At 46.2% G+C, this 22,351-nt stretch overlaps 1 protein-coding gene across 1 annotated transcript in view; it reads right to left on the reverse strand.

Annotated features, from left to right (window-relative positions):
- The window catches only part of LOC309565092 (AP-2 complex subunit alpha-2-like), a 201,100-nt gene that overhangs the window by 105,459 nt on the left and 73,290 nt on the right, over positions 1-22,351 (reverse strand). The window contains exon 3 of the mRNA XM_082269852.1: positions 6,113-6,255. Coding sequence (XP_082125978.1) covers positions 6,113-6,255 — 143 coding nt within the window. The remainder of the gene's footprint in view (positions 1-6,112; positions 6,256-22,351) is intronic.

Consider the following 22,351-nt stretch of genomic DNA (forward strand, 5'->3'; position numbering starts at 1 on the left):
TAAATTGATGATCGCATTATATATTTATCGTTTGTTAATTTCTCACTGCGATACATTCCATATCATATTTGTTTCTTAACTGAGGGGTAGGCAACAGCAAATGAAAGGCTAACAGGCCTACAAGGAACAAAACAGAACAGCAAGGGTGGCTCAAGTGAAGACTGCTTTAACGAGAAAAGAGGGAACCCTGCGCCACAGGTCATAAGCGTTATTGGAGGAGCTGAGGAATCCACCTGGCAATAGTGGGGCGAAAAGCAGGTCGTTCCTCACAGGGACCTTCAGGACTAACAGGGAAGCTGCAGCTGAGAGACAAACTGGAGAAGAATGTTCAGAAGCAGAACAGAGGTGCCAAATATTTTCTAGTTAAGGTGAAAGGAAGAAACCATCATAAGAAGAAAAGAGGTCTGGGCCTCAAAACAACCTTGTCCTGTAGCATACGAAAGCCAACTTTGTGAGTAAGAATTGATAGAGGAACATAACCAAGTTCAAAAGGTGGTTTCAAAAGAGCTGATAAAACCAGTTTGAGATTCCACTAAGTCACTGGGGAGCACACAGGAGGAATAATGTGAGAGGCACCCTGCATTAGAACCTCACAAAGAGTGAGAATCAAGAGATCTCTGGAAGAAAAACCCTAGGATGGAGTTTTGATACTTGATAATACTTAAGGCCAAGCGCTGACCCACAACAGACTGAAGAAAAATGGGATTTTTGACTTACTGTAAAATCCACTTCTCTGATGTTCATTGATGGACACCACTCCTGAATCTTAACCATTGGGTTATACTGCCCCCTACAGGAGTAGGACACTAGGCAGCAAAAAGCACTCAATTTTGTTACAAGCAGTGTCAGAAGAAAGCCACATGATGGGTCCTGTGTTCGCCAATGAACATCAGAGAAATGGATTTTACAGTAAGTCAAAAATCCCATTTTCTCTTTCGTTCATTGATGGACACCTCCTGATTCTTCTTAACAACTGGGACGTCCTAAAGCAGTGTTAAATATGGAAGAAAAAATATACAGAGGGTGCACCAACCTAGCGCATTACCTTAAAAACAGTTTATTGTTAAAAACATGTATACAACATACTTCAAGAATGGATGAAACATAGGCATAAATAGAGATGGTAAGTCCACCAAGGAGGTCCACTGGGCATGGTGTGCAGGTACAGACTGTGTAGAGATGTGGAACCTCTAAATGCAGCTTACGCGTTTCGGGGCATACCCCCTTCCTTGGGGCCATCCTCACAGGGGCCGCCTCACATGGTAAAAACATGTGCTCCGCCAGCCCAACAACTGCCGCAGGGAGCCCAGAGGACATCTCTGCCCTAATCACCATTCCTCAGGTGGCAGGGAACCCTGCCCAATCCCCCGTTACGCACCAGGGAAACCTGGTCAGCAGCAACTACAACCAACCCCCCTTAAGAGCATGTGGCAAAGCCAGCTCATCACCTCACCAGGCGGGGGCGAAAGACCTACAGTGACTAAAATTAAAAAAAAAAAAAAAAAAAAAAAGAGGCTGGGAGGAACCCGGGGGTCCGACAATCCCAGGAAGGGGCCCACGTCCATCCCAAAACCTTCTAGGGGTAGTGGGGGGGGGAGCTACTTTGCTACTTACCACACCAGGAACAGGGTGGGCACTGCTCTGGACAGGACACCGCTCCATCGTAATGCGGGTGCTATCGGCCAGGAGGAAATGCTGCGACTCAGGCCGAAGCCAGTTCGTATGCATCCTCGCGAGCCATTAAACTCCCAGGCCCAGCCCCTGTCTGGTGGAGCTATGTCGCATTTGACCTAGCGCGGAGCTACAGTCTACATGTGCTCACTGGCCGGATCCCCAAGGATCTAGATTATCCAGTTTGCCGCCCAGTCTGGCATAGGCTTGTGACGGTATCAGATTTTCATGCTGCGATTAATTGATTAAGGTTTTGCCACGGTATACGGTATTATCACGGTATTCTATTATTAAATTTAAATTATTAAATTTCCACCTCACTTCAATTTCATTGCTGAATTTAGGGGCTTTGGTTCACTTATGCACATTATTATATAGTCAGTCAGTACAGACTCTGTGAACCAGGCCTAAAATAGGTCATCAAGCAGTGTCTGGCCTAACTGGTGATAACTGGTCCTGGCGCTCGGCTCCGATCCGATGGCCTGGTCATTAAGAGGGCAAATCCTTGTGGTCAAGAAGTGGTTAAACCTGAAGGAGGTGTTTATAAATGACTTTACTATTGCTTTAGGCCTGGTTCACATGTATGCGGGTTGGCGGTTCACATGTATGCGGGTTGGCGGCCCACATTTGCACAGGCATAGCAGCCCATTGATTTGAACGGGCTGCTATGCCCTCATTTTCCGCAGAAAAAAGGTGCATGCAGCATTTTTTTAAAATTCAGTGGCCTTGAAATCCATCCTGCTTTTGCACCATGCGACTAACCTGAAGTTCCTGCTCTGGCAAGCTTTCTGCATTTTTTGTAGACACTGCTTGATGGCTATATAATAATGTAATGTGGGCTGCTATGCGTGTGTGTGTGTATATATATATATATATATATATATATATATATATATATATATATATATATATATATATATATATATATATATATATATATATATATATATATATATATATATATTTATTAGAGCTGCACGATTCTGGCCAAAATGAGAATCACGATTTTTTAGCTTGGAATAAAGATCACGATTCTCTCACGATTCTCTGTGTAACAAAAAAAAAAAATTGGGATAACTTTACTGTTACGTTTTTTTTTTTTTTTTTTTTTATTCATTAAAGTCTAATCATTGCGTTTGAAAGACTGCTGCGCAAATACAGTGTGACATAAAATATTACAACAATCGCCATTTTATTCTGTAGGGTCTCTGCTAAAAAAATATATAAAATGTTTGGGGGTTCTAAGTACTTTTCTAGCAAAAAAAAAACTGATTTTAACTTGCAAGCAACAAGTGTCAGAAAAAGATCCAGTCTTTAAGAGGTTAAACTTCCTTTCTCCCTGGCAGAGGGAAGGAAAAGATACAATGTAATCATTTTTGTTTATAGTTAGGAGACTTAATGCTGAAAGGGGTTAGCTGTGTGAGTGAATGAGTCATCCAGCTCACTGAAATGTATCAATTCACAAGTCAGGCAGACTTGACAGAGAAACTCTGTATTTTAAAAATGCCACAATAACAATACCGTGGCTATGCAATACCGCGATATATCGAATTACCGAAAACCGGCATATGTCTAGTCTGGCACTTGATTGTGATCACGATCACATTAAGCTTTAGCATAATGATCAGCAGACAAGCTTCCCTCAGTGACCGAATTTCTTGTCTTGAGAGTGCCAAGGATTGATCCCCAGCCTGACAGGCTGCTGTCAGTCGTAATAATGCTCAAAAGCACTGGGAAAAAAGGATTTTCCAGTTTCCAGTGCCAGACTTGTTATCCACCAGGCCAGTGTAAGCCTGGTTTTGGGAGGCAGATGCAGTGATCCAGTTACTGAGCCTACCTGTCCCACATTGCCAGTAATTTGAGTTGCAACAGTCTGGAATATTATGCATATGGGACTACTTCAAAGAGGCCACCAACAGGCTCAAAACCTTTATGCATAAGGTTGGCTGTCTCCTGCACTGTCGAGTCTATACATAAAAAGAAGAGGTTAGCGTTTTTCCATTGGAGGGAAGACCTTGGGCATGGGCAGGACCATGTCCAGATACTCCAAGGAATGAGACCGTTTCAGCCCTGTTTTCTGGAGATTTTGGGATCCACCTGAACCTCTGCGGGTTCTGAACAGTCAACAAAAGGACACTTGCAGACAGATGATTCACTAACTGCTCTGGGAGAAGAAAACTGTCCAGATATCCCACAATTGGTACGCCTTAAAAGCAAAGCATAATAAAAAACCACGGCTAGCACTTTGGTGAAGACCCAGGGTGCAGTGGTTAGACCAAAGGTATAAGCCACAAATATGTAATGCCATGCACCCAAAGCAAAAAGCAGGTAGTGTTGATGCATTGGGAAGAAGAGAGATGTGCAAGTACACATCCTAGCCCACAGGGATCAGAAAATCCCCAGGGTGGAGAGAAACAAAAATGACAGACAGGGCAGAGTTCATAGGTAAGTTTGAAAACAAAGAAATGCGTTAAGAATCTTTAGATTGAGGGCCTGTTCACAACATAAGGTGGTGTGGCAAAGGCACATTTCCCTAATGGCACAGGAACACGCTGCCCTTGTTAGATTCGCTGATAGCATCAATGGTTAATGGAACCCCAAAACGCATCTAAAAAACGCAGCGCATTTGCTGCCACCAAACAGCATAGTACCACAATACCATGCAGTTTTATGCCGCATGATTTGTAAAATCACACTTGCCATAATTAAAAACACGCACATTCTGGTGTGAACCGGCCCTGAGAATAGGGTGGATGCCTCCCTTTGGGGGGACAGTGAACAGGGTGCAACAGTAAATTAAACACCTCTCTCCCTCAAGCGCCAAACATGCTTTAGCAGCGAGAGTACAGGGAAGGTATTAGCCGATCAAGAAATTTTAAAAGAACCCAGCTTTTGACCCTTAGCAAGATCAACACAGGCAGCTCTAAGTCAAGCCGCACTACGTCAATGTGGAACGAAAAAAGGTCCTTAGTCAGAATGCTAGCATAAGCTCAATTCCTCAGATTCTGGCACAGGACCATCCTCCTCTTAGACATCTGATGCAGGTGTTTTTCTGGGGGAGAGGTAGAGGGGCCCATTTGGCACAACTATGGGCACAGGGCTCTAACAAGGCTGAGAGCTGACCAAGGCTGAGAGCTGACCAAGGCTGAGAGCTGACCAAGGCTGAGAGCTGACCAAGGCTGAGAGCTGACCAAGGCTGAGAGCTGACCAAGGCTGAGAGCTGACCAAGGCTGAGAGCTGACCAAGGCTGAGAGCTGACCAAGGCTGAGAGCTGACCAAGGCTGAGAGCTGACCAAGGCTGAGAGCTGACCAAGGCTGAGAGCTGACCAAGGCTGAGAGCTGACCAAGGCTGAGAGCTGACCAAGGCTGAGAGCTGACCAAGGCTGAGAGCTGACCAAGGCTGAGAGCTGACCAAGGCTGAGAGCCCCATAAACAAGAGGAGTAATCCACTCAGATGGGGTTAAAAGGAGGTCCCTGGGGAGGGCAGAGGGTCCACGCTGACTTTATGAGGACCCCTAAAGTCAACCCATGTTAGATGAACATGAATCACTAAGACCTCCCCAGGAGTACTCCAAACACTTCCAAGCAGAAGGGGTTAACACCACCTGTGATCCTCACTGAAGGCAGCAGAGATGCCAGAAGAAAACATCCCAAGGGATCACTGATGCGAGTGATGGAGACAAGAGAGTCTAAGCTGGGTCTATGCACATTCCAAAATGGCATGCATGTGCACCAAAATGGATTCAAAGCCGCCCAAGCAAGCTCAGGGGGGGGGGGGGGGGGGCACCCAGGCAAAAGCCCAGGAGACAAAGAAAATGGTTCCAAAATCAAACCATTGGCAATCCTCACACAGAAAACAGTGATTAAAACCAATTAAAAATCCTCCCCTGCCCACACCTTCGACATTCCAGCATTCTGGAACACTCCAGCAATGAGTTTTTGCAGAACAAGCCTCTAATATTTAATATCCATGTAAACTATACATCTGTGTGACTAACTTGTGGCATTAATTAAAAATGGCTTTAATGAAAATTAGAGCAAACTTATACAACGTGCACGGGGAACAATCTACAACTACTACAGCCTAAAAGCTAAATAGACACTTAAGAGATATTATAAATATAATATCTATAAGATATTATAAATTTTAATTGTCTCTAAATTAATGTAGAGACAATTATCCCAGAAACCTTGCCCGAGCTACATCAGCAGTACAATTTGCCCTCCGGCATTGCCTGGACTGTGTGACAGGCGAGTGTTGTTTAAAGTCAGCAGCTACACTTTTTGTAGTGGCTGACTTAATAAAAACCAAAATGGATGGAACTATGCTTTAAAACAACACTGCAGAGAACATGGGATGTTAAAAGCCCCCTTTTAGGCTCCATGCACACTAGTGTTTTTTAGAAGTGCTATAAAAAGGTATTAAAAAGGTTTGACTCACAATTTGCTTCTCTGTATACTTGTTGGAGCTGAGCAGATTCACCGCCTCCATGTGGCCAAAGTCAATGTCATGGCCAAGTAAGAAGATAAAAAGCAACTTGCAGACATATTTCTTCTTGCTGTAGCCATCCAAAGCTTTATCTCCTGTGGATGGGAGGGAAGCAAAATAAAGGAAATCAATTCAGAATATTAACATTTGCATTACAAAGATCCAAGAATCCACCAATAGCACATAATAAATACATCTGGTTTTGAAAGCGTACACCCCCTCCCAATAAAAGATCTGCTTCATTTAAAAAAGGCAAATGATAATGGTTTAGGGTCATTTTTAAATTTGGGGTTTACAAATGGTATAATTTGTTAATTGATATTGGTTTTATATATAAAAATGGCAAAACACTGAAAGCCCAATTAAACTTCTAGTTCAAAGCTGAATTCGAGTTATGGCAAATTTTTACATGAGCCCAGCTTGGGTAAGTAAGTTTGTCCCATACCTATGGGATTCCCCTGGAAGATGGAAATCACAATAGAAAGCACCACTACTACAGTGATGTCCATTAGCTTCTGGGTCCAGTGCCAAGCAGCTGCCCTGCTGCTTACTGAAAAACGGGAGGTTGCCTGCTTTTCTCAATTAATGCAAAAGGTTCTTCAATGGCAGACTTGTATAAAGTACTCAAAATTTCTACTTGAGTAAAAGTACAAGTGCTCGATCAAAAAATTACTTGAGTAGAAGTGGAAGTGCTCGCAGAAAAAGTTACTTAAGTAGAAGTACTAAAGTATTCAACATTTTTTTTACTTAAGTATTGCAAGTAGTTTTTTCAAAAAATTTGCTACTTAAGTACTAAAAGTAAAAAGTACCAGTAGTTTTGAAAAAAAAAATTCTACTCAAGTACTGAAAGTAGAAGTACAAGTACTGTGTTATGTAGTTATTAAAGAAATAAGTCAAAAGTTTGAACATCATATTGTTTTTATTATTTCAAATGATTTATTCAAATGATTAACCTGTGTTTGTTAGTAGTTTCTTGATGCACTTTAAGCGCTGTAGCACCATTTATTTGTTTGTTTCATATTTTCTTTTTATTGGAAAGATTTGGTATAGCAGCTTTTATTATACACAGCCTTTATTTTCGTATGCGCTGATTTACAAATGACATTATACACATTTTTTTGAGCGTTATGCAACCTGCCATCTACTGTTCTGGCAGTGGTAATTTTTTTAAAAGTAACGAGTAACTATGCAGCACAAAAAAAAATACTTGAGTAGAAGTATCGAAATCATCGAAAAAATGTAGTGAAGTAAAAGTAGAAGTAGGAGAAAAAAATTCTACTCTAGGAAAGTACAGATACCGCATTTCGGTACTTAAGTACAGTACTTAAGTAGTTCTACTTCGTTACTATACATCTCTGTTCAATGGACAAAAGGTGGAGAGGATGACATATGCCTGTGCCGAACAACCTCCTGCGTTCTGAAATAGTTACAGCGTGCACAGGGAGAAGATCCCCTGCTTGCTGTCATGAGGGGGGTGGGGGGGGGGGGGCTTGAAGAAGCTGCAGCTACTGGAACAGGTTACATGTTCCAAAAAGGTAAACTTTTTCTTTAAGGATTTGCACATCTTTTGTTATGCTCTAGTCTAGTAGGTAGCAGATTTAAACTATGTTCAGTTGGCCTTTAACATATGATAAAGGCTTCTTAAAGTGCTATAGGTGGTTTAAAAGAGACTTTGCCCTTGAATCTGCCTTTGTCTTACTGAAACCTCAGCTGGAGCTGTCTAATAAGAGGTTGAGTCATTCAAATTCTGTGCTTAAAGTGGTTCTAAAAAGGCGTAAGGTTTTTTTTTTACATGAAATTCTAAACTAAAAGCAATACATTTTTTTTGGATAGAGGGAGGTGAATTAGAACACCTGACAGTTCTGCTGTCTGTGTCATTGTTAGGGATATTCACCCTATTTGCCCTGTTTACCATTACCATGGAAAGTGAAAGTAAAAGATCCCAAATTTTGGGTTATCCTTAGAAAAGTAATAGAGGGGAAATATTCCAATGGGAACACTAGTCCTAGTGACCTGGGGGTCCTCAAGAGAATCCCTTAATTTCCAGGGATTTCCTCACTTCCTGTTTGGCAATGGTACAAAAATAAAACATTACAAGGGGCTACAACCCTCCCATAGTCTATCCAGAATAAAAAAAAAAAAAAAAAAACACTTTCTACATGCAGCTCCCCCACCCAGCTCACCTTTATACTTACCTGAGCCCAATCTCGATCCAACAATGTGTACAAGAGCAGCAGTTTTCACTCCTCATTGGCTCCTGCTGCTGTCAATCACAACCAATGAGGGAGAGGGGGCAGGGGAGAGGGGGCAGGGGAGAGCATCAATGGACACAGAGCTGGGCTTATAAGCGAACATGCACAAGTGCTCCCAGAGCAAGGGACTTGCTAAGGGGGCACTTGGCGGGGAGGAGAGCCAGTAAGAACCAGTGGGGGACCTGAGAAAGTTAGGATGGTGGCTGTTCTGTACAAAACCTTTGGAGGTAGCCAAAATAGCCTCTTCAAAAAGGTAAACAGTAAGCTTGCAGAGGACATCCAGTAGGACAGCCCTGCATTTCTGACAAGATCAAAAGGGATTTTATGTAGATAATAAATATACTTCTGTGAATATATATATATATATATATATATATATATATATATATATATATATATATATATATATATAAAAGAAAAAAGGAAATAAAAAGTTTGATGCTAGAATTTTTTTTTTTTTTTTTTTTAATACGCCTGAGCCCAGTTTCACACTGCCGCGACTTTGAAGCCGAATCCCAGAACAACCTGCATACTACTTCAATGCAAGTCATGCAGGAACCTTTTTCTAAGTCAGACTCCTCAAGTCTCTATTAGAATGGTTCCATTGCACTAAATGGGACGTGACTTCTGATGCAACATGCACTTCTAAAGTCGGAGTGCACGTCGCATCAGTATTGGCCAAGCCTTAAGAGAACATCCAGCACCATTGAGAGTGGAAGAGAAAGGCATGGAATCAGGAAACCAATTAGGATGGAACCTTTGAAATAATGGGGATTTTTGACTTCCAGTGAAATCCATTTCTCTGATATTTATTGACAGACAGCTCCAGACCTTCAAAACCATATACTGCCCCCTAAAGGAGTAGGACACTAGGCAGAAAAAGAATCTGGCTATGCCTATGGACAGTCCCCAGGTGGGGGGGGAAACTCCCTCTCTCTGCTAGGTACTCAGTTTTGTTACAAGCAGTGTCAGCAGAATTACAACCCCACAGAGGGGTGGGTGCTGTGTCCATCAATGAACATCAGAGAAATGGATTTTACGGTAAGTCAAAAATCCCATTTTCTCTTGTTCATTGACAGACACAGCTCCTAAACTTCATAACCATTGGGATGTCCCGAAGCAGTGTTAAACATGAAAAGTGGGAACAGCAAAAAAAAAAAAATTTCCAAGGCCAAACAGTACCCAACCAGGCAACAAGAGCACAACGAAAACAACTGTAGCCCACCTGAAAAAACAATGTACCCTCAAAGAGGATCAAGTCCTCTACTGCAAAACCTTGCAGCCAAAAGAAGCATCCACACATGCCAACACATCCACTTTATAGAACTTTGTGAAAGTGTGCACCAACGACTAGGTGGCCACCTTGTAAACCTGCTTCACTGACGCCTGAGGAGGCACTAAGTGCCCGAGTAGAATGCTCCTTGACAGGGAAAGGAGGAACCTGACCCCTGATGGAATAGGCCTGAATAACCATCTGATCCATCCGGAAATGGTCGCTGAGGAAGCGAACAACGGTTTCCAAGGCCCATCCACAAGCACAAATAGGGAGTCGGACTTCAAAAAAAGACTCTGTAGCTGCCAGGTACACCCTAATTGCCTGGACCACATCCGAGGCTTGCAGGGCAATTTCCTTTGCATGTTTCGGCCTGGGACACAGGGAAGGCAACACAATGTCTTCATTCAAATGAAAATCAGAGACAAGCTTTGGGAGGAACAACGGACAGGGGCAAAGAACCACCTAATCACTGACTCACCAGGTAAGAGGGACAGGATGACATCGCCAGTTCCGACAACCTGCGCGCAGAGGGGGATAGCCACCAAAAAAAAAAAAAAAAAGGCACCTTCTGAAACAGCGTAAGCAAGGGAATCTTAACCAAAAGCACCAAATTAGGGTCCCAAAACGGCAAGAGACCACACTGGAGGAACCAAATCGGACACCCTGAAGAAAGGTACGCACCAGGTAGTGTGGCCAAGGGTCGTTGGAGAGGAACGCCAAATCTGATAACTGGCCTTTGATGGTACTCCAGGCCAATTTCTGGTCAACCCTCCATTGAAGGAAGGCCGAGATCAGAGCCACCGAAAAAGCGCAAGGTTGAACCCCAAGAGAATCACCACGCAATGCAAGACTTTCACGTACGATGATGGATCTTCCTGGAAGTAGATTTCCTAGCTTTTAACAGCATTGGAATCACCGACTCAGACAAACCTCTATACCTCAGCACCTGGCGCTCAACAGCCAAGCCGTCAAAGCCAGCGACTAAAAACAGGATTGAAGAATGGTCCTAGGGACACAGCAGATCCTTCCTGAGAGGAAGCAGATTGGCGTACCAAGCCCAGCGAGGCCCATCTCAAGCCACTAAAATGACTGGAATTCCTTCTGCCTCGATCCAACGTAGAAGTCTTGGCAGAAGCTTGAGCAGACGGAAGGTATAAGTCAGACGATACTGACCCCACGGGGGCCACCTGTTGATCTGTGGCATCTGCCAAAGGATCCCCTGACCCAGCCACAAACCTCTGCACCTTTCTGTTGAGTCGAGATGCTAACAGATCCACCTCAGAGATGCCCCTCCAGAGACACAACTGAGTAAACCCCTCCAGATGAAGGGACCACTCCCCTTGGTCCAACGCCTGCCGACTGAGGTAATCCGCCTACCAGTTTTGCGTCCCGGGAATGTGTACGGCGGACAGGGCTGGAATGAACAGTTATGCCCACCTTAGAATGCCGGCTACCTCCAGAGCCGCCAGCACACCTTTTGTGCCCCCTTTGTGATTGACATAAACCACGGCCATGACAATTTTCGATTGAATGTGCACTGGACATCCCTAAAGACGATCCATTCAATGGTCAAGGTACAGTCTGCTTGCTCCGAGTTCCAGGACACTGATCGGTAGTCTAGACTCTAGTGTTCAGATCCTCTGAGCATCCAGAGACTGCGGAGTCTTGTCCCATTTGGCTAAAATCTCGTATGGAACTGTGCAAACGGAACCGCATCGAAGATAGACATCAGGCCCAGCACCCGCATGCAAGTCCGGAGGGATGACCATCTGCTAGACAGCAGGAGACTAATTGCAGCCTGCAATTCTGGAGTTTGTCCAGAGGAAGGAGCACTCTGCTAAAGCAGAGTCAAGAGTCAGACCCAGATAGTCCAGCTTTGTGAACGGAACCAGAGCGGACTTCTGAAAATTCAGAATCCAGCCAAATTCCCTCAGAGTTTGTACAGTGATTTCCAGGTTTTGCACCAGAGTCATAGGAGACTCTACTCACAGAAAAAGGTTGCCCAAGCCGCTCAGTAACGCAATCCCCCGTTGGCGTAACAATGCTAGCACCGGGGCTAACACTTTTGTGAAGGCCAGAGACCAAAGGGTAACGCCACAAACTGATAATGCTCCTCTCCCATGGCAAAGCGGAGGAAGCACTGATGACCAGCACATTTGGAATGTGAAGGTAAGTATCCTCGATGTCGGCAGAGGCAAGAAAATCCCCCGATGCAGGGAGGCCAACACCGTGTGAATGGACTCCATCCTGAACATCTGCACCCGCACAAAGCAGTTCAGCGCCTTGAGGTGCAGGATTTGACGCACCTTGCCTTCCTTCCTAGGAACTGTAAACGGGTTTGAGTAAAAACCCTGAAACGTTCTGAAATCGGACCCGGGACAATCACCCCTTGAAGCAACAGGTCTTGTACTGCCCCAAACAGACCCTGTTAACTGTCCAGGGACAGGAGCAAGCTGGAAGGAAAGAACCTTCCCTGTGGACAAGAGTGAAATTTGATCTTGTACCCGGACCGAATGAACTCGTGGACCCACTTGTCTTGTACCAGGGAAGTCCATGGGTCTGGACACCAACAAAGACGCCCCCCCCCCCCCCCGCACCACCGACACGGGTGGGCGCGCACCTTCATGCTGAAGGAGCCTTGTCCGTGAGTCTGGAGAAGCCGGCTCTCGGCTTGCCAGACCAGGTTCTTTGGATCCTCCAGAGAGGCCCTGAAAGGCTCCGAACCCTTGTCAGTCGACCCTGAGGGACAGAAAAAAAAAAAAAACTTATGAGCCGAGGAGGAGAGCCCACGTCTACGAGGTTCCTTGCCCTTAGAAACCTGCGGAGGAAAAGTACTCTATCCCCATGTAAAACATTTATTGCGCTCATTCAAGGTCGCCCCAAACAGGCAATCCACTTGAAAGGGGAGATCAGTAAAGGCCTTTTTAGAAGTCTGGTCCGCAGACCAGAATTTAAGTCAACCCCTAATGGTTAGCTATAGCTGTATTCTGAATTTAGGTCTGCTTCAAAAAGCCAAATATTGTGCCTGGTCCAAAAAATAAATTCACACACACCACATTAGAATATAGACATAGTATGCCACGTGTCAGAACATATGGCATGAAAGGGTAAGCAAGTAAAATAAATGCAAATGAACCAAAAACAGACAACTCCTCTGTATATACTGTATTAAAAGCAGCTGGGATGATTCAGTAAAGAGAACATGTAATGTACACGTCAATGGTGCCAAGAAAAACATTTAAAATTTGAAAAAACAGATTTCACAGTTTGAATGAAAAATGGAAACGCTGCTGAATCTGGCCTGATGACAGTGCAGATTTGCCTTCCAAGCAGCAGGGAGAGGTCAGCTTGGCGAATAAGAAGAAAATATGCTGACTTGATTCCTAAAACCATGCAAAGCTCCCCAGGTCTCAGGATGCCTGTCAGTGCTGTGAATTCTGTATTACACCCACACATCTCCCCAACAGAGCCAATTACACATCATACTTACTACAATATTTTTTTCTCGGAGATAAACAAGCACTGGGTCATATATGTACTGTATAAACATTTTAAAGCGGAACTACACTGCATCCAAGCACCACAAAACACAATTTAATTTATTTTTAATATTCAAAGCAAACTCAACCATCCATCCAAGCCTCTATGCTTAATTTTGCTGAGAAATCACTTTTAAAAACGGCCCCTATCACAGGTCTCAACAAATTCAAGGCACCAAGTCGCCATGGTGGCTATAATTTGTGTCCCGATGCCTGTGCTTTTCTCAGCCCATTCACTGACCGGAGGGGTCTGCTCTTACCAAACTCAGGCCACCCTCGGTGCGCAATCATCAGATGTGCACATGCGTACTATGAGCTCAGTCTCAGCATAGGGAGGGCTGGAAATCTTGGCCTTGGGCATCCTCAGCCACAGTATAGAGGGTGGCAGGAGAGCAGCGATTGACTTTCTTGGCTGTAAGATGGAGCCCTGAGCTTCTCTACCGTGGCCTTGTACTGGGGAGGGAAAAGGAGGAGGATTGGTGGAGCATCGTTGTCACCATCATGTCTCAGGAGAAAGATCTGGATGTGGAGCTCCCCAGAGATGGCAGCCTGAGGAAGTCCAATAGTGTCCCCCATATTAATGGGCTCAGGCGAGGCTGGCAGTGCAGGTAGGGGGGACTTGGATTGATTATCAGAAATCAGGCTACTGCGGCTAATGTGTTAGATGGAAACAATTATGGATTTCCAGCTGTGAAGGAGCTGCAGCATTTAGCATAGTACCTGCTGGCTGGACATGGTGGTATTTGTAGTTCTTTAGAACAGCCAAGCCATCAAAGCCAGCAACCGTAAAGCAGGATGGAAGATTGGCCCTTGAGACAGTAAATCCTTCTTGAGCGAAGTCTCCAAGGAGTGTCTGCGACTAGCCTGACTAGGTCGGCGTACCAAGCTCGGCAAGGCCACAAGAATGACTGGAATCCCTTCTGCCTCTATCCTGCGAAGAAATCTTGGCAGCAACTTGAGAGGAGGAAAGGCATACATCAGCTGATGTGACCAGTGCATCTGCCAGAGGGTCCCAGGAGCGGGCCACAAACCTCTGTACTTTTCTGTTGACCCGAGACGCCAACAGATCTACATCTAGAGTGCCCCAACAAAGGCACAACTGCTGAAACACCTCCGTATGGAGGGGCCATTCCCCTGCATCCAAGGCCTGTCGACTGAGGTAATCCACCTGGCAATTTGCCACTCCTGGAATGTGAACAGCGGAGAGAGCTGGAACAAAGCATTCCGCCAAACTAAGGATGTCTGCCACTTCCAAGGCAGCAAGGACACTATTGGTGCCCCCTTGGTGACTGACATAAGTCACAGCCATGGCACTGTCCGATTGAATGCGCACCAGACAACCCTGCAGGTACTCGGTCCAGTGGACTAGGCAAAGCCGGATCGCTCTCAGCTCCAGAACATTGATCAGTAACCGGGATTTCTCCAGGGACCAGACAACCTGCTGGGAACTCTCTCCCTCTTCCCCCCCCCAGACAGACTTGCATCCATGGTGACAATTGTCCAATATATAGGGAGGAAGGATTTTCCTTGCTCGAGCATCGGGGACCCAAGCCACCAGATCAGGGACTCCCTGGTCACCTGGCTCAGCTGGATCTGCATGTCCAGGGAATTTGGATTCTTGTTCCATTTGAGAAGGGTTTTCATTCTGGAGGATCCTCCTGTGGAATTGAGCGAAGGGGACCGCCTCGAAGGAGGACACCATCAGTCCCAGAACTCTCATACAGTTACGAAGGGACAACCATTTGCTGGACAGCAATAGCTGAACCGCAGTCTGGAGATTTTGGAGTTTTTCCAAAGGAAGAAACACCCTGGCTGAGGACGAGTCCAAAGTCAGGCCCAGGTAGTCCAGTCTCATGGAAGGGACCAAGGATGACTTCTGAAGGTTCAGAATAAATCCGAACTCCTCCAGAGTTCTCATGGTGATTTCCAAAATTAGTTTCCAGCACCGTAGGAGACTCCGCACAGAGAAGCAAAACATTCAGGTAACCCAGGACCAATATCCCCCGCGTTTGCAACAGCGCCAGGATAGGAGCCAACACATTTGTGAAGAGCAGAGGAGAGCCATGGCGTCAAAATAAGCGGGAAAGGGAAAAACCTTTACCGCTCTGGATGGTTTGTGAGTGCCAAACGTAACCCGCGCCTCAGTCGCATACTCCATTTTTAGGATCTCACGCATAGAAACAATTAGTGCGTCCACCAACGCCTTATCTTGCGTGGCAGTGGAGGTAGAAATGTCATCCTCACTATCAGAGGAGACAGAGTGCGAGGCAATAGACCCGGCAGGGAGACCCACGTCTGCGGTGGCTGAGTCAGACTCAGAACCCGAGACATCAGACGAGGCAGGGGTAGGCGGAAGGCGTCTCTTAGAACCTCGCCCTTTAAAGGCCACCTCTACCCGGGACACAAACTCTTCCAGGACTGCTGAAATTACATCTGTAGATAGCCGAGGTCCGGAGGGCCCTGCGGCCTCCCCAAGAGTGTCAGGTGCGGACACAAAGTCTGTAGGGTCCATGTTGAACCAGGGGAACCCGTCCGCAAAAGCGGCAAAAAGTTTTGTTTTATTTTCAAAAAGTCCCATCGGGCTACAGCGCGCCCCCGGCAAGTGCACTGGAGACCCCAGACTCACTGTACCCAGGTGCAGCAGGAAGCCCAGAACGCCTGCACAGCAGCAGCTCGATCCAAGAAAGATGGATCTGAGAAAGGGTATAGGGAGGGGCTCCACCCACAAAAAAAATGCCTCCAGGAACTCCCATTCTGATTCCTATAGAGAACCACCGCAAAATGGCCATGCCGGGTTTACCAAGATGGCCGCCAATCTCCTCAGCACGGGGCTACAAGAAAATGGTGGTCCCTCCCGACCTGCAGAGCAGCTGAGGACCCCCCCAGACTCCAAAATGGGATCGATCAGCAGGTGGCAGGTGAGCCCTGGAGGAACAGGTAGAGACGCCTCCCCCCTGCACGATCGTTCGTCTGGTGCCGGCGGCACTCCCCCCACCCCCCGCCCCCACATCCTGCCCGGAGCATGGTCCCAGCCCCAGGGAGTAGGCCCAATTGACCCCAGTGTGAGGTGGGGGGGCAGGTAGAAGACGGGGTGCGTGACAGGACAGAGGGGAACCCGGGAATGTGAGGGTCCAAACGTCCCAGGGAGGGACCCGCGTCCACCCCAAAATCCGCTAAGGGAAGAGGGGGGGTGGGGGTAACATTTACCAACCATACCGGAACAGGCGGGCGCCATCTCCTGACGGAATCCCTCTCCGAAGTGGGGGGGGCTGTTGGCCAAATAGGAACGCTGCGACTCGGGCCTAGACCCAGTCGTATGCGATCTGGCGAGACGTTTAACTCGCAGGGCCAGTCCCTGTCCAGTGAGACTAGGTCGTGGCCGACCCAGCGTGGAGCTAAGGTCTGCACACGCTCGCTGGCCGGCAGGGGTGACCACTGGATCTATACATCCAACCCGTCGCCCTGATCTGGCATAGTTGCTTGTAGATCTCACAGGGAAAAAAAAAAAAAAAAAATCCAGAAAAAAAAAAAAAATTTGCCAGGACCAGAAATCCCAGCAAGAAGGAACTAGGTAGATTAAAACTGACATCCTATGCAGGAAGAGAGAGAGTATACCCCCTGGGACTGCCCATAGGCGTAGCCAGAATTTTTTTCTCGCTGGTGTCCTACTCCTGTAGGAGCAGTATAACCCTACTGATATGCATCAGAGACTGCGTCTGTCAATGAACAATAGAGAAGTCCCCCTGATGCAGGGATGCCACCACCGTGCGAATGGACTTCATCCTGAAGCTCTGCACCCACACCAAGCAGTTCAGCACCTTGAGGTCCAGGATTTGACCCCTGTGAGACCTTTAATGTCATCCACGGTAGCCCCAAAAAGGCAATCCTCTGAAAGGGGAGATCAATCAAGGCCTTTTCAGAAGTCTGGTTCACAGACCAGCATGAGCCAAAAGACAGGCCAAAGGACCACTGCAGAAAGAGGCGAGCCACTAGGGGAGCCACATGAAAAGAGGCATCACAGAAACTGCAGCCCCTGGACCAGCTAGTCCACCAGCTCAGAAAAGGCAGGAGGGATCGCTTCTCCCTCCAGGTCACGGCGTAAAAGCTTAGCCCACTCGGTCAGAGTTTGTGACACCAGGGCAATGGTGAATTCCGGCCCCAGTGCCGAAACATCCAGAGTGAACATATTGCGGGCCACAGCCTCCGCCTTCCTGTCAGCTGGATCCTCATAGGGGTAACACCTAGTAAAGCACTTAGGCACCCCACGGGGACGCTTTGGTCGCCCCCACTCTGTAGCGACAATTCTGTCAAAATAGGCGGGGAAAGGAAACACCTTTGCCGCTCTGGATGGCTTGAGTGCCCAAAGGAAACCAAAGCCTCCGTAGCAGCTGTGTCCTCCATCTTCAAGGTCTCACGCACAGATACAATCAGCGCATTTGCAGATGTGGAGGAATCATTCTCACTGAGGGTTCCGGGCGCACGGTCGCGGACTCAGCAGGGTGACCCACGTCCGCCGAATTAGATTCAGGACCTGAGGATACAGATGAGGCTGGGGAAGGCCAGGAGGGCCCCGCAGCCTAAGAGGTGGTCAGGGGGGGAGATGTGCTCTAAAGACTCCATTAGACACCAGGGGGACCCCCACAAACCCCACAGAAAGTTTAAAACCCTGCCCCCATTGTGCTGGCAGCACCCCCCCCCCCCCGGTAGCAAGGTGCAAGCACCAAGCTACCCTTCAGCAGAGGGAGAGTACTCCACCAGACTGCCCACCCAGCAGAAACAGGCACCTGCAGCTACCAGGACAGTCTGCACTCCACATGCGGCAATCGGGAAGTGAAAAGATCCAGGAGTCGGCACCAGGGGATGAGGAGGGGCCAGACTGGGGTGACCACTGGAGCTAGATTATCTAGCCCATCGTCTAGTCTGGCAGTTGATTGTAGATCTCACAGAAAAATCCAGGAGAAAAAAATTTCGATCTAAAAAAGTTTGCAAGGACCAGAGATCCCAGCGAGGAACTAGGTCCTTACACCTGACTAGGCAGAAAAAAAAACTGAGTACCTATAGCAGGGAGAGGGAGTATATCCCCTGGGATTGCCCATGAGCATAGCCAAATTATTTCTGCCTAGTGTCCTACTCCTGTAGGGGGCAGCATAACCCAATGATTATGACGATCAAAAGCTGTGTTCATCAATGACCGAAAGAGAAAATGTTTCATGTAATTGTGACCTTCCATTCCAACCTCATGGCTTGGTGTATGGTGAATGTTTGCACAAAAGAGAATCGGGAGAAGAAAGCAGGCTCTTAGGATCTGTTCACATTAGTGTGTTGGAAAAGACCATATACATTTTATGAAACCACATATTGCACTTTTACTGTGTTTTAATACTTTGCTTTAAAATTGAATGAATGGAGTGCATAATGTGTTTTGCAGGTGGTTGTCACCTGGGAAAAATTGACAGGGGACTTAAAAAGTGCACTTAAGAAAATGCAATGTGTTTTTGGTGCACCCCATAGACTTCAACAGAAGGTGCATTTTTCAAATATGGTGCAGAAGGTCCCTCAAACCGGACTTTTCAAAGTGCAGCATACAGATGTGAATGGTTAAAGTTTAAAACAAGGACTATTCTTCATGCGCTGTGAAGGTGCGTTCTAGCGTGGCTAAAGTGAACAGGTGTGAACAGGGCCTAAGGCTCTCTGATGCTGAAAAAAAAACAAAAAAAAAACTTTGTTCGTTATAAAACTGGCTCCTTTTTTTGCCAGTACCAAATACCAGGCGCCAGGTTGCCATGGAAACTAGAAATGGCGTCCTGGCGCCTGGGCTCGTCAGCCCATTCTCACTGCTGGTCTGAGTAATGTGTTTGACTGAAACCCAGACACATTATTCAGACAGGAATGTGGCTCAGAGCGGGGGCTAGAGGAAGGGGCCAGAGGAGCAGAGAAGGCGGCGGCACCTGACCTGTGAAGTCAGGGGTGGACTGGGCAGGGGGACAAAACCGTGGTCGAGCGCAGTATGAGAGGACTTGCCTCACTGAGCGCTTTTTAATTTTCCTTTCCTAAGCCGGGCATGGGCTCCTGCTTCCACCCACAGCTGCCTGTGTCCCTGCAGAACCCCCAGAAGAACAGAGGAAGGAGCGGGAACGCCTGAGGTGCGGTATATAAAGTTGGTATAAGAAAAAAAAAAATATGAGCGCCATGTAGGAAAACTCCCTCCGATTTACGAATATAAGGGTTTGCTCTGATTTGCTGTGTAGAAGCTGGGAGAATCCGAACCTTTGTAAACGGGAGATGGCACATTCAGTAAGAGGTATCCCACAGGAGCTGCAGATCGATGATGTGAGTATAGTTTGTGTGGTGGACAGATCACATCTACTAATTACAGCTGCCCTGTTCAACCACTCTGCTCTCAGACGTCTACTGTTGGGGAAGATGCACAGGAGGACATGCAGGGCGACACAGGGGTAGTGGGGGATTGCATTACTGTCCTGCATCCCTCTTGCGTTTTGCACCCCATATCCTGCACACTACATACTGTACCCTTTGCCTGCAGCCCCCTGTCCTGCGGTGACCTGTACAATTTTTCCTGCAACCCATGTCTTGCAGTGACCTGCGCCCTTCTCCGGTTCCCTGCACCCCATGTCCTGCATTCTGTACTACAAGGCTTGCACCTCGCGTCCTGCATTCTGCACCCCACACAATTACTCACACTCGCCCTGGGCGCTGACTACCCATGCTACACACAAAAAAAAAAAAAAAAAGTGGCTTTTAACTTTTTTAGCTAGCTCCTAGATTCAAAGTCAAATTTGTCAAGCCCTGGAATTAGCCGATTACCATGAAATTGCAGATTCATGTTTTAAAAAAAAAAAAAAAAAACTCTAAAAATGACAGGAAGGATGACTCTCAGTTTCCTGTTTTTGATTTTCCAAGGAACCGCTCTGCAGTTCTCTACAATTTCTACAACCTCAGCTGTTTGAAAGAACCCTGACCCTGAAAGCATCACAATGTTATCACTAAAAAAACAAATTCTCATCAATAAAGGACGCAGTCTTTTTTTCGCTGATCTTCTCAAAACTTTACTTACAATCCCTGATGACCTTACCAGAAACTGATTTATGAAGCTGCAACTTTTATTCTAAACTGCATCTTTGTGAAGGTTTTAAATTATATCAATAAACTAATGTATAAAATGTGCCCAAAGCATGCGCTAATAGCACGTGTGGAAGTGAATAGGCAAACATGGACAAGCACATTCTTCTTCAAACTCTTGGTCAATGAATCCAATATGCTGCCACAGCCCTGGGCTCCATAAATTCTTACATTTTGAGGTCAGGGTGGGTGGGAGGCACTCATTACACAGTTCTACATATTTACTATCGCTATAGAACTATTTATGTCCAGCCTTGCCGTTAAAACAATTTTATAGATGACCGGTCCAACACACATGGGTGCCGGAAGAGGACAGGCCGCCAACATTTCTTTACAATTTGGGAGCAGATCTGACTTTTTCACGGATGGGACACCAGACTGCAATGTCTATACATACCCATGCTGCAGTCTGCTTTCAGGTTTTTGACAAAGGAAGAATTTGCCTCTGAAACGAGTTACCACCGCCCTCCCACAATCACGCAGGGGTTGCCACAGGGCTGAGTGTAATGGTGTTGGATGCCGGGTATTGGCGGCTTGACAGCTGTCAAAACCTTGTTTCACTCGCACGCTGGCTGGAGACAGTGGAACTGCTGATGCTTACTGACAGCTTTGCGTTGCTTTCACCTACTCCCTATGCCAAATGTCAAGATCTTTACATGCAAGTGTGCCATTTTTATTTCTCTTAGCATGTGAATGAAGATCCTGCACTACTATTTTTTTGTTTGAGCTCACTGGATCTCCTGTGCAAGCTGCAGGATCCTTGTTAGATGGAATTGGCTACCATCTACAGCATTAACAACTGATAATTGTAAAAGCTCGGATTTGTAAAAAAATATTGGGTCATACAGCACCGGTCCGTTTTATCAGAATACAGGGCATTCTGTGGGGGCTTGTTCACATAAGGTGTTTCTGAGCATGCCCTTCTTGTGCATTGCTATGTGGCACATTTAGGGCAGATCACCAACTTCAATAGGCTTCCCTACACGTGTGAAACATGCAAAAAATAGTACAGACACTTGTTTTTTAAGTCATGCGGTATGGGGAAAAAATGCAAGATTTTCACAGTCCACCTGGTGTAACAAGCCTTAAATCAAGGAGGGGGGACCACTTTCCATTCGCAGAATGTCTTGCATTCAGTGAATGGCCGAGGAGACAGCAAAAGGTTTAGTAAAAGGAGCACAATCTTTACAGTCCCAACCTCTAATCCTTACAGCGCCAGAAAATCTGATATGCACTATATTGGAGGTACATTAGACTGGTGCTGTATGCCCAAAAGATTATTTTTTTTACTATACAGTTAAACCTTGGATTGCGAGCATAATTTGTTCTGGAAACATGCTTGTAATCCAAAGCACTCTTATATCAAAGCAAATTTCTCCATAAGAAATAATGGAAACTCAGATGATTCGTTCCACAAGTCCTTCGGTTTATAGTCTATATACAAAGATTATAGCAATGTCATAGGTTGTGTAACCATAAAATGTCCATCCACAATATGCAGCCTTCCCAAGGGGATTAGAAGCAAAATCTAGCAGAGCTACAGAATATAAGAGAGATGAGAGACGCCTCTAAGTGTAGCAATATGGTTACATTTAATGAAGGTTCAACATTTAGCAACTCACATGGTTGATGATTCAAATAGGCACACCTAAGTATGCAGGCATCCGGGGTAAAGCTGTCCGCATAGACCATCTTCTGAACCACCGGCTCTCACCACTGTTAGTCTGCAATCGTGACCGGGAAGAATAGCCTGCAGTAGAGTGATCTGAAAGTGAGGCTTTGAATCACTCGGAGTGCAGCGGGAAAGGGATGATGAAGATGGCTGTGCAGAGGATGGTCTATGTGGACAGCTTTACCCCGGATGCCTGCATATTTAGGTGTGCCTGTTTATTCATCAACCATCTGAGTTGCTAAATATTGAACCTTCGTTAAATGTAACCATATTGCTACACTTTAGAGGCTCCTCTTTTCTTTTTTATACATA

Source organism: Pelophylax lessonae (assembly GCF_965119305.1).
Source record: "Pelophylax lessonae genome assembly, chromosome: 10".
In the NCBI taxonomy this organism is placed as follows: domain Eukaryota; kingdom Metazoa; phylum Chordata; class Amphibia; order Anura; family Ranidae; genus Pelophylax; species Pelophylax lessonae.